Consider the following 12,277-nt stretch of genomic DNA (forward strand, 5'->3'; position numbering starts at 1 on the left):
CCCTCCATTGATATCCCCCTCTCTCATTCTTTTCAAAAGTGCTAAGTTTAGCACTCCACCACCTAAATTGCTATTTTAGCACCTCATTTACCACCCTCTTGGCGTGATGATTTTTGAGCTTAAAATGATATTTTGGTTGTTAAAGTTATATGAGAGTCTAAAGTAATAGTGTAAGAGTCACTTTTTAATGGTGTGGATGAGTGAAATTACAAGTGGACCTATTGCTTTGAATCTCACATGTTTCAAATCAATGGTGCAAACATAAACCCCTTACTTTAGACCCTTTTATGAGAATTATTCATATCCGCTTGTCATTTCACTCATCTACACCATTACAAAGTGACCATTATTTTACACTCTTACTTTAAAGCCTTATTTGAGAATTCATATATATTTATATACTATATATTTAAATATATTAATTTACTATGTATTATAAATCATTGGTATAATCTTTGTCGTACGAGTTGAATGTCAAAAAATTTCAACCTTTAGATTATAAGGTTTGATGTAGGATTTTTAAGATTATGATGCAAAGAGTATTTTTCTACTATTATTTTTTAACAAACTTTAGAAAAAACTCAAAGAGAAGAAAAGAACAACAAAAACCAAAAAATAACCTTATTTCCACCTCCCATTTTACCAAGTACATCCCATTAACTTGCAAAAATCCTAATCTATCAACACCCCCACTTGACCCTACCATTCTTAACCCTAAATTCCCCAAATCCTTTCCCTCTTCTCTCCTTTACCTACCCCAAATCATTCTCTCATTCTTCCTTTCTCCTCCTCCGACTTAAACTCCAAGAAGACCTCATTATCCTCCAGCTCAACCTCTTTCTCCTCCTCCCCTGGCTCAGCCTCCACGCAAATTTGCCAAGGGAAGAGATGGCGGGACATCTATTGATGCTATTACTCCTGGTGGATCAGTTGACAAGTCTGAGAAGTTTGAAGTTGGGGACACAGTACTTGTCACCGGGTTTTCTTTGACTCATTTTCTTGATAGTTTTTCCTCTTATCCTTTCAATATCTCCAATTTTGTCAGCAAACTCATTCATTTTCAATGACGATAATGGAGGAGATGGTTGACGCCCTGGTGGTGGTGGAGCAAAGGGGTTGGGGTGTACTTGAAAAAAAAATATAAAATGAGGTGAACTCATAATTGTTATATTTTTGAGTGGGGTTTGTTTAAATTGGGGTGTGGGGCAAATAATGTCAATCAAATCAAAATGACTTTCCATGCTTGACAACGTCAGCGGTCGTTTATCCTTAGAGCAGAACAAGATATGCAATCACAATGGTAAAATTTTGTTGGGCCAACAAAAGTGTATTGGATTTTGTGTTTTGTTGATGTGGATATATTGTAATACGTGTTTTGTTGACGTGACTATATTGGGAGACGTGTTTTGCTGATGTGGTTGTATTAGGATTTTGTGTTTTCGGGTAGTTTTGTTGGGGATAACTAGCGACATGGAATGTTGTTGGCCTCTAAGTTAGGTAGGAAGGGATAATGTATAGGAATTTGTGTTTTGTTGATGTGGTTATATTGAGATTTGTGTTTTGTTGATGTGGTTATATTGAGATTTGTGTTTTGTTGATGTGACTGCATCCAAATAGGTGTTTGGTGAGATTTTTGTTGGCTTAGTGTTAGTGTTGTAGTCGCTAAACTCTCCTCGACGTTGCCAGACTTCACGGACGCTTTTTCGGGACTTGGAAGTTGGAAGAACTCTGTTGTTCCTCTCTGATACGTCCTAGGGCAAAGTTAATGGGGGCTGTTGTACATCAAATTACAGTAGCCCCCGCTGTAGCAATTTTGATCATTTTATATTATTTTTAAAAATAATAAGGACTTACAGTAGTTAAAAAACGGGGTCTTTATCCATAAGGACAAAACTTAAAAGTTGTATTCCAACAAGGACAATCTAAAAAAACCTTTAGAAAAAAGGACAAAGCATAACAACTTACCAAAATACGCTCTCTCCTTCATCTTGCTCCTCCTTTCTTCTTATTCCTCTTTCTTCTTCCTTGCGCCACCATATCGGAAGTTGGTCGCCGGCCATCATTTTCGATGAACGAACTATCGAAATGAAGCTCTAGGTCAGCCCGATCAAAGTCCAGTCATCACCAACAGTAGAAAAGCACTTGAGTAGCCGAAAAAGCTTCGTGAAATCACAGTCACCATTTGAAAAAGAGCTAGATCCGGCCAATACGGCCAACGTCGGCGACCATCAACATCTCCAATCAACTCCACAGACCGAGGCTCATCACCTTTGAGGTTTTATTGCTTTTTCGAACTTTTTTTTCATCTAAAATCGGATTTAATCTACATATATTATATCTGTTTCGTATATGATATTATATATGTTTTGTATCTGTCAATATTATATATGTTTAGTATCTGCCAATATTCTTCTGAAATCGAATATGAATATGCAGATATTGTATCTGTTTTGGATCTGTTATGATATGTTATCGATTTTGGTCCTTTTGAAACTTCAAACAGGTAACATTTCATCAAGGACAAATAACATTTTAACAAAACAGATAACATAATGACAGATATCAAATTAATCGAAACAGATAACATATCACCTGCAGTCTGCAGATCTCACATCAGAACCAAAAAACAATGAAAATCACCACAGAAACTGACGAAATAATGATGTGATGACAGATCGAAGGAAAACAACAAGATCTATAAGTCTCGTGGTGAGTATGAGTAGGTCTAGTTCGAACACAACAAAAATCCGGTTGAAAAATCACTAAAAAATGCCATAGAACTCTCGAATAAGCCATGAGGGGCGGAAACAAAGCTTCCGGCAACGTAGACAAAGCTTCTGACGAAGATCTAATATGAATCATGTGTAGGAGACATGTGTCATGTTTGAGGATGAAGATAAGAGTATTTTAGACAATAAAACCATATATTTTAACTTTTTGTTCTTCTTAAAATATTAGTTCAAACTATATGGATTTTATGAAATAAGATTTTTAAGAGTGTCCCTATTGAAACAAAACTTTCCAATAAGGGATTTATCCTTAATTTTTCCTTAAAATGCTACATCAGCCCCCAATAACTCTCCCTAGGGCACGAACTCTGGATAGAAAAGACTCTTGATTTCGTATCTTTTTCAGCGGAAGCCGGAAGGAATCTCTCTCTCTTTTTTCTCTATCTCGTCTATTTGTCTCCTTCAGATCGAGGTTTATCTCTCACCCTCAGCTAAGCTTTCTGTTACTCCGACAAATCACAATTACCCTGAAAGCAACTTTATAATTCTCTATTTTGTAAGTAGATGAGGCAAGAAATTGGAAGAGAAGCTAACTAATCTCTGTTCTGATTATTTGCCTCTGTACCCAAGAAATTGGAGGAGAAGCTAACTAATCTCTGTTCTGATTATTTGCCTCTGTACAATCAAGGTATATATCGATGATCTTGCTACATTGGTCTCCATATGAATGCACTACTTTGTTTTGAGGAATTGGATATTATTGTTATTATTATTATGAGTTGTAAAATCATATTCCACTATCTTGATTGGCTTTAGAAATAATTTGTTTATCACTTCAGAGAAAATTTGTTATTGGAGGTGCTAAATTTTCTTTTTCCTCGTTGGGTTGTTCCATGTTGTTCTGGTCTGATTTGGTTGGGATTGTGGTGGGTATTGGTCATTGGTTTTCTTCTTCTTCTTTTTTTCCTTTTAGTTTTTAGTTGTTTTACCTTACGAACAGGTTTGAATTGTGTTATGTAGGGTGTTATTGTTACTTTATTGGTTCATTATAGGTTCCTTTGCTATAGTGTTATTTTACTTCTCCATTTATTTCTGTTGGTTTAATAATATGGCATAGTACTCATTGAAAGGAAAGTTTTGAGCGTTTCTTATGGATACAATGTCTAGTGAAAATTTATGTTCAAAGTTCCTGTCGTGTGCTTTTCACTAGTGCAAGTGAAAATATTCCACTTTCTTTCTGGGTTTTTCCTCTTTTGGGATGCATTGGAATCATCCTCATGATTTCTATGCAACTGAGAGATGCAGAAATCGTGCAATACAAAATTCTGGCCAGTACCATGATACGGAATTTGTATCGTGTGATATCCTTCTCCCTCTCAATAAGCAGGTCCAATATGCTCAAAATCCTAGTACATGACCTTAACAAATGTGAGAGTCAAAGATAATGGCTAATAGATTGTGACATTTCAACATATTAGTGGTGTAAGCATATAAAAATCTAGGTTGCATTGGGCCTAAAAGATATGTGATTCTTTTCTGACTCCTCAGATGTTGATGGCCTTGTCAATTAGGCCAGTGCAAGATGTTATGGCCTGCTGGCCTCTCATTGGTGTAATCATCATCATCATGAAAGCCTTCATAAGATAAATTGAATGGAATTTACATGGATTCTTCTCTTTCCTTCATTCCATTTAAAGCTCCACTGTCAAATAATATCAAAAGAAATCATTCTATAATTATGCAAAATTAGTTAATCAAGAAAAATACCAGGAACAAAGACGAGCAATACTCTCACTCGTTTCTTGCTTTTTACCAACTGAGCATAACATCTAGCTTGACCCTTCTTGGTTTATGTTAAAAGAATAGACTGAGCCAATCATCCATTCAAGGTGATATGGATAGAGCCTAAGATGCTCAACTCATTCCAGCCCTATTGTTGAGGCCAGGCATGGTTGTTGATTAAAACTTCAGATAATTTAATAGATTAAGTGTATCTCACTTGTTTGATTATTGGATTAGTTATTTTTAAAGAATTGCAGAACCCTCTTTGTGACAATTGACCAACAACAAATCCCCTGTGGTGCAACCATGCAAGTTCTATTTAACTATTAGTGGTGGTTGCCAAAATCTGTGGTGTACTCTGTCATTGTAAGTTCAATGTGGGCCTTGGAGAGGTTCCATTTTCTCAAAAAATATCAACTGAGTTCGTTATTTAACGGTATTCTTGCAGGGCAACAATGTCTATGGAGTCACCAAATTTAGTCCAAAAAGGTGAGTTGAATATTTACTTCTTGCTCATGGCTTTCTACTTAACTTTCTTATTGGTTTTGGTCAATGGGTACTTTTGAGCCCACTGATGTTGATCAACTGCATCCAATTTGATGCAGTGGTTGTTCATTTGAGAGCTACTGGGGATGCTCCTATACTTAAGCAAGCTAAGTTTAAGGTACATAAGTTTCACTTGTATTGCATATATGAAAACTGGTGGCACTTTTATTTGTAGAGTTTTTGCATATTTATAGTTAAATAAGAACATCAACAACTGCCTTGTGTCCATGAAAGTTTCTCACTTTATTGTACATGTTTACAACCAAAATTTTCAGTTGAAATTTCAATTAAACCTAAGTTAATTTAGATACTCATGCCTGTTCAAATGATTTTGCATGATTGAGTCAACATGCGGGTACACGTCTGTGTCTCTGCCCTTTGCCTGGAGGATTGGGGGGGGGGGGGGGGGAATGTGGTGTAAGAGTAGCAGACATAGTTTGTCTTTGGCATGGCTCTGTGTTTGTTTCAGTGTAAAATTTAAGCTTTATTTCCAAGGATATTGTTATTAAATAAAGCATCATTAGACAAAAGCAATATTTTTTTTGGAATTGAAGATTTTATTTCTTTCTCTAATTAGATTTTTAAGCATTTTGATGCCACATATATGTGCATAACTGGATGGATATGTTCGTTCTTTACCTCTGATATAGAAGTTAGTTACTGAAATCATCTTCTCACTTCTCAGTGTGTATAATAATGATGATATAGTTTAAGAGTCAGCTTCAGCATTGAATTCAAATTATGCATCTTTTTGACAATGAAGCGATTTTATATGTATTTTCTATGATTTTGGATCTAAAGTTGAAGTTTCATTTAGTTTACTTGACAAATTACGGTTGTAAGGTACCTTTTCTTTAGGAACATTCAACTGTAATAACACATTGTTTGCCTGATACACAATTTCTACTTTATGCATGAATTATTTCATGAAAGAGAAATCTAAAAGCTATTGTGCAATAACGTAATTGAGGTCTTAGATTTTGTGGTTAATATAATACTCGCTGGTTTAACTTGCGAGAACCTTGACCTCTGGCCATTTGTTGTGCCTGTGGTTCAGGATTGTTATCATATGAATTAACATACACCCATAAGGATTCTTTGATGTGGCAGATAGCTGGAACAGATAAGTTCGCTAAGGTGATTGACTTTCTACTTCGGCAACTTCACCGGGAGACATTGGTAGTTGATATTTTTTTAAGGTTATTTGTTAAAATACTTTGGCATTAGGATTCAGAGTATTGATCTCAATATTTACTCTCTCTTTTCTGTAGTTTGTATATGTCAACAGTGCATTCTCACCAAACCCTGATGAGTTGGTGATTGATCTATATAATGTAAGTAGCCGTAACTATTTGATTTTCATTTTTTTTTAGTTGTAAATAGTTATATGCTTAGCTAAGTTATAGGTTTGTTGCTGCTACCGATTCGTTCTCCGTGTATCTTGTGGAAAAAATGCTATGAACTAATGGCACCCTTGAGCAATCACTGGGCTCATATGACATTCGGGCAGTGGACAAGAAAACCGATGACATCAAAAGTCTCTTTCCCAAGATATAATCCAAAATTAACAGCACTGATACCTGCACTTCTATAGCATATACTTCTTAAAAGGGGAAATATCTTCTGCTGACATTGAAAATGATGCAATGTCCTTTTCCCCCAGGCCCCAATTAATAATATGCATCTAATTTGCTGTAAATGCTTGGGGTATTTGGAATTATATGGTAATTGCTTAAATTGGCTGGCATTTTTGGGGTTCGGGTGGGCAGATGGAACTTGATCCTAAATTGGCTGAATGGTGTCCTCTACTTAATTTTGAACTGTCGTGTTTCGAATGTAATTATTTGATTTCCGCAATACATACTTAAGATATCATCGCAAGAGTTATTTCGACTTTCTAGAGCATAATAGTGTGTTCAGTTTCCCTCATTGGATGGTTAGTGATGGTTACTGTTCAACCACTCTTTCTTCCTTTTTTCCTTTTCCTTTTTTTGTTAATACTTCCTCAGGTTCTCCTAATTGAGCAGAACAGAGTTGAGTTAGATCCCTGCTTTGTTTTATATGGTTAAACTAATTGGATTTGAGCCTTATGGCAAATTTCAGAATTTTGGTTTTGATGGAAAATTGGTGGTCAATTATGCTTGCTCGATGGCATGGGGCTAAGTTCTCGAAAACGGCTTTCCTGGTACAATTTGTACAGTACGTGCATTCTATTTGTATCCTCATTTCATTTTTTCCTGATTATTTATGAGGGAAAGGAACAGCAAACCCATTCTGTCTCTTTTATATTTATTTTTCCTCTCCTTTCCCTATCACTAAGTCCTTCAAATGCTACTTTTCTTGCAGAAACTCACATTTTGCTTAAACAAGGGAACACTATTTCAAGGTGCAAAGCTTATTGGTCATGCAATTAGTCGGTTCCAACTTGTATATTATTTGAGGTGACAAGATTTATATTGCTTTCACATGGCTCAAGTAAATCCTGTAAATCTTTCTCGTGCTTGGAAAAGCCAAATATATGAGTGCATTATGATGTAAAGTGAAATAATTACAAACTTTATATTAGTCACCCTTTTGAATGATTTCGAGCATTATATTATGGTCGCTGGAAAGAGATGGACATGGACTGAATTAGGTAATTAACATTAGTGAGTAGTGGGGTAGGTAATGATGTTTACTACTTTGGAAAAATGCCCAATTTTAAAGTCCGATAAGGACTCTTCTTTTTTCCTATTTTTCCTCTTCAGGGAATAATTGAGCAATTTATGAATCTGCCTGCTGTTTGTACTATTGCCTAGCAGCTCAGAAGTAAGGATGAGTAGCAGATGAGAATTAAGAAACTTCCATATCTGTGGTTTTTGTTTGGTGGGTGTGTTAAAATATGTACCCATTTGTCATAATGAAGATACACAAATGTTGTATGGGTTGTTTAAACATTGAATGAAATTTTGGTGTCCTTTGAAGACATTAAAGGAAGCTTCAAGTCTTTATTTAAGTTGAGAACTACTAGTACCTTAGATGACACTCACGTGCGTAGTAAATATCTCATAGAGGTTTAGAGTTTGAACTTCTCCATACCCTTTCTCCATATTAAAAAAAAAAATGTTTATTTAAGCTGATAACCACAACCCATCAACCTTTTACTATTAGTCTATTACTAACAAGATTCACTTGTCGAAACAAGCTTTGAAACTGAAAACAATGACCAACATACGATGACATGATAAGTGTTCTTCATTTAGGCATCATTTTTTTTTTCCCAAATATTCCTGTTTTTCCTTTGAAGCCGTGTGATTTTCAATTCGTTAAATAGACTACACATCTATGATTAAAATTAGGAAAAAAAAAATACTATAATAACTTTTACTGCTGGGTCCTCGTCTCGTCCGAATATGAGGATTGCTACTTTACATAAGGTTGAGCGTTTTGATGTCTCAACAAGACAACGAGGGTCACTCTCCACGAATAGTTAGATATTTGTAGAATCGGGGTCAGGAGTCACATCCCTTAGTGAGCTCCAGAGAAACATGAACAAGTGGACGGAAGCATTTCTTGATATTGTCGCTCATAATTGCACATTTTTTAAGAGCACCACATGTTTTTGGCGCTAACTTTGAGATAAGAGGGGGCTGCTGTGGTTTTCTGGTCTTGAATAATTATTTTTTTTAAATTTCGGAAGGTTAAAAAATAAAATTCAACATGATATAACAATTCTGGATTGTTGAATATAAACTCAAAATTTTATGTCTTTTATATGATGAACTTGATTTTTGTTTCGTATAAAAATTATATCGTTGAATTCATTAGACGAAATATTACACACTTATATTTTTTTATATAAAAAATAACATGTAACCTATTAGTTTGGTAGTCCATGGGAGCCCACCAGGTTTATTCCATTGATTTAATCAATTGAATAGTTTTTTTTTTCACTCTTTTATCCCATAATTCATTATCCAAAATTTATTGTTTTAACATAGATTATATTGTTTTTTAAAGCACAGTCTATAATTCATTGTTTTAGTCATGAATTCATTGTTTATGAAAATTCCATTGAAAAAAATAATGGAATTAAGATTTACTGATAAAACTCATCGACAATTGATCTTTTTCGAAAGAGTTTAATGCGTTAATTCTGAATATGTAATTTTTTTAAAATCTAATATGTATTTTGAGGATTAAAACGTTTTAAAATTTCATTTAAAATACTTGGACTCCCATGGGCTAGTACTATATGAGCTACCTGACACTACTCTATTTGTATTTTCATGATTTATACGAATTCAACGATATGTTTTTTATCCAAAACAAAAATCAAATTCAACATGATATAACAGTTCTGAACCATTGAATATAAACTCAAAATTTTCTGTCTTTTATATGATCAACTTGATTTTTGTTTCGTATAAAAATTATATCGTTGAATTCATTAGACAAAATACTACACACTTATATTTTTTACACTTAACATTTTTTTGTCATTTTTAAAAAATAATATGGACGCGCAAACTTGCTACAGTCGAAGCCACGGGCACCCTAACTTAATTTGCATTATTGATTGCCTATGCATGTAACACACGCACTTTCATTATTCCTCGACTTGGGAAGTCCACATGACTTGATGGATTCATTGTCATTGTCCTTTTTACTGAAGATAGATGGGTTTTGTTTGGTCCTAAGTATGTGTTATGCATGCATACGGAATTGGTGAGATCTCTTAGGAAATTCTCTTGCAAATGATGCATGCATGTGTATAGCCTTTTTGTCTTATCATGTCCATCAAATCTCAGACAAGTCTTTGCACACTTTCTATCTTCACTACTACTTACTTCATTTCATAATTACTTCACCCCATATTAAGCCTCATTTAGAGACAAAATAATAATTCTTAACAACAATTTTCCAAATTAATCTAAACCCTAAACGTTAAATCCCACCATACATTTATTGTCCCTAAAACATATCAGTGTTTTGAATTTATTTGTGTACTTCAACCAGGGACAAAGCTACATAAGTTTGTAAAAGGAAAAGGGTACTTTTCATTCCACAACTATTGGTTGGGTTTTATTTTCATCCCTTAGTTTTTTTTCTCCCTTTTTCATGCCCCAACTATGGGAAAGTACCCCGTTTGTCTCTCGAATAAATCCGGTGACGGAAAAATCCTACGTGACATCCTATTATTCGTCAGATCAGATCTCTCCGGCATGCCACATAGGTGCCACACAAGCATCTCTTGACTCCAATCTCACTTGAAGGACGAAAATGGTACTTTTCAATACTTGAGGGATGAAAATGTGAGAAAAAAAGCTTAGGGATGAAAATGAAATTCGTCCCATAATTGAGGGACGAAAAGTACCTTTTTGCCATTTGTAAAATATGTTTTTATCTTGCTTGTGTTTGGTAATATAAATATAAAATAATATATATAATTCAATTAAAATGACTCTAATCTTGCAAACCGACTTATATTTACTAAACTGAATATTAACAGACGACACATAAATAAGTAAAAAAAAAATTTCAGGAACGATGTCCCCCGATCCCCTGCTGTGCCCCTAATTCCCAATCTAGCTACTTCCGTGACTTTTCAACTGCTTAACATCATTATACTTAATTAATGTAGGATGAGACCAATCACAGTGATGATTACGACAAGTTCTGAGAATTTGTGAAGCTTATGATGCAATTAAACAAGTTGGAAATTTAAGAATTAGGATAATCGAAAAATTGTAAATCTAATTTACAAAAATGACTGGAATCACACACAAAAAAGGTAGATATCACAGTACAGGAACAACTCTAGTAACCACATCCATGAGAAGCAATTAATGAAGAGTACTTAATTTACAAGTTTTGAAGTTTCACATAAACCTTAATTTATAGGCACACGAAATTCATCGCAGAGAAGTCGAACTAGCTAGGTACGACTATTCTATGAACTTGCTCATCCACTCCAAGTTCAATGGATCCTCATTGGAGAAGTCAAAGAAATCATCGACATTGAAGTTGACATTTGAGCCTCCATGATCAACAACACCTCCAGTACTGTTAGAAATACAATTATTTGGTTCTCTAACCCCAAAACTACAATTCTCCTCCATGGGTGTTGTCTTGGAGCATGCTCTTTGTGATGCAGCTAATTGGTTCTCATTCAGCTTTATTTTCTTGCTCAAATGAGAATTCCAGTAGTTCTTTATTTCATTATCCGTTCGACCTGGTAACCTCCCAGCAATCAAAGACCACCTGAGAAAATAACAGCAATTGTATAATATTCATGAATAATATTCCTGAATTATCAAGAGAATGAGAAGTTTCTGTAAATTAATTAATTGATCGATTGACTAACCTGTTCCCTAGCAGTTTATGGAGCCTAAGAATCAAGTCCTCTTCTTGGTCAGATATGTTGCCTCTTTTTATGTTTGGTCTTAAATAATTCAACCACCTTAGCCTGCAACTCTTACCACACCTGTTTAGATCTGCAAATTTTATTGATACTCTCTGTTCTTTATAACTTGCACGAGATACAGTACTGTTCGATTCTCTCATCTCAAAGAACTAATAATGAAATCCCATAATTTAAAAAAAAAAAAGAAAAGGAAAAGGAATAATGAACTTACTAGCTTTGGCTGCAATAATTTTCCATCTCTTAGCACCATGAACTGCAATAACTTCAGCAAGTTTTCTATCTTCTTCTTCCGTCCATGCTCCCTTGTTGACTTCCTTCTTTGTAGGCAAGTTTTTCATGGTTAGTTTCAATTGTTGTGTGGTAGAGAATTTGAGAGAGAGAGAGAGAGATTATAATTTTCCGATTTGGAATTGTACTTCAAGTGTGCTCTAGTGTGTGCATGTATGTGTGTATATATATAGACAGAGACAGATCTAGAGAGAGAAAGAGAGAGTGTGTGTGTGGTTCACTGTGGCATCTACCCTTCTTGGTGTGGGAGATCAAAAGACTCAACTACCAATTAATGGTACGATTTATTTATGTCGATCAAATGTTGTGATGAGAGTCTTGGTCCTCACAAAAAGACAATAGTGATGATCAATTATGGACTAGATAATTGAGCAATGAAACTCCTATAAAGTTTTGTATACGTATATATATATATACTCTCTCTCTAAGGCTGGGAAAAGAATAAACGGCCCATAAATGAAGATGGAAGTGAAACGCAAGAGTGAATATGGTATATTCGTCAAGTAGGGGCTGCGCGGATGCATGT

General features: G+C 34.8%; 2 protein-coding genes across 3 annotated transcripts; one reads left to right on the top strand and one right to left on the bottom strand.

Moving 5' to 3' along the window:
- Positions 1 to 3,060: 3,060 nt before the first annotated feature.
- Positions 3,061 to 7,651, top strand: LOC120003070 (ubiquitin-like protein ATG12). Of its 2 annotated transcripts, XM_038851970.1 has the most exons (9): positions 3,107 to 3,201; positions 3,294 to 3,312; positions 3,369 to 3,417; positions 4,960 to 5,000; positions 5,117 to 5,175; positions 6,168 to 6,236; positions 6,329 to 6,391; positions 7,161 to 7,256; positions 7,404 to 7,651. In XM_038851970.1, the coding sequence occupies exons 4-8, from the start codon at positions 4,967 to 4,969 to the stop codon at positions 7,218 to 7,220; spliced, it is 285 nt and encodes a 94-aa protein (XP_038707898.1). In that variant the 5' UTR covers positions 3,107 to 3,201; positions 3,294 to 3,312; positions 3,369 to 3,417; positions 4,960 to 4,966; the 3' UTR covers positions 7,221 to 7,256; positions 7,404 to 7,651. The 2 variants fall into 2 exon arrangements, with proteins under 2 accessions (XP_038707899.1, XP_038707898.1); XM_038851971.1 differs by lacking the exons at positions 3,294 to 3,312; positions 3,369 to 3,417 and having other exon boundaries at positions 3,061 to 3,201.
- A 3,164-nt stretch (positions 7,652 to 10,815) lies between these two features.
- On the bottom strand, positions 10,816 to 11,880 carry LOC120003069 (transcription factor MYB3-like). The gene is made up of 3 exons (XM_038851969.1): positions 11,675 to 11,880; positions 11,404 to 11,533; positions 10,816 to 11,300 (listed from the first exon to the last, which is right to left on the bottom strand). The coding sequence occupies exons 1-3, from the start codon at positions 11,799 to 11,801 to the stop codon at positions 10,985 to 10,987; spliced, it is 573 nt and encodes a 190-aa protein (XP_038707897.1). The 5' UTR covers positions 11,802 to 11,880; the 3' UTR covers positions 10,816 to 10,984.
- Positions 11,881 to 12,277: the final 397 nt, after the last annotated feature.

This window comes from Tripterygium wilfordii, chromosome 7 (genome assembly GCF_013401445.1).
Source record: "Tripterygium wilfordii isolate XIE 37 chromosome 7, ASM1340144v1, whole genome shotgun sequence".
NCBI lineage: Eukaryota > Viridiplantae > Streptophyta > Magnoliopsida > Celastrales > Celastraceae > Tripterygium > Tripterygium wilfordii.

Excerpts from the sequence above, each read along its gene's own strand:
- LOC120003070 (XM_038851971.1), top strand. The coding sequence starts at position 4,967 with ATGTCTATGGAGTCACCAAATTTAGTCCAAAAAG. Across the intron at positions 5,001-5,116 it reads ACCAAATTTAGTCCAAAAAG|TGGTTGTTCATTTGAGAGCT; the intron begins GTGAGTTGAATA and ends AATTTGATGCAG. Across the intron at positions 5,176-6,167 it reads TTAAGCAAGCTAAGTTTAAG|ATAGCTGGAACAGATAAGTT; the intron begins GTACATAAGTTT and ends TTGATGTGGCAG.
- LOC120003069 (XM_038851969.1), bottom strand. The coding sequence starts at position 11,801 with ATGAAAAACTTGCCTACAAAGAAGGAAGTCAACAAGGGAGCATGGACG. Across the intron at positions 11,534-11,674 it reads AATTATTGCAGCCAAAGCTA|ATCTAAACAGGTGTGGTAAG; the intron begins GTAAGTTCATTA and ends TAAAATTTGCAG. Across the intron at positions 11,301-11,403 it reads CATAAACTGCTAGGGAACAG|GTGGTCTTTGATTGCTGGGA; the intron begins GTTAGTCAATCG and ends TTATTTTCTCAG.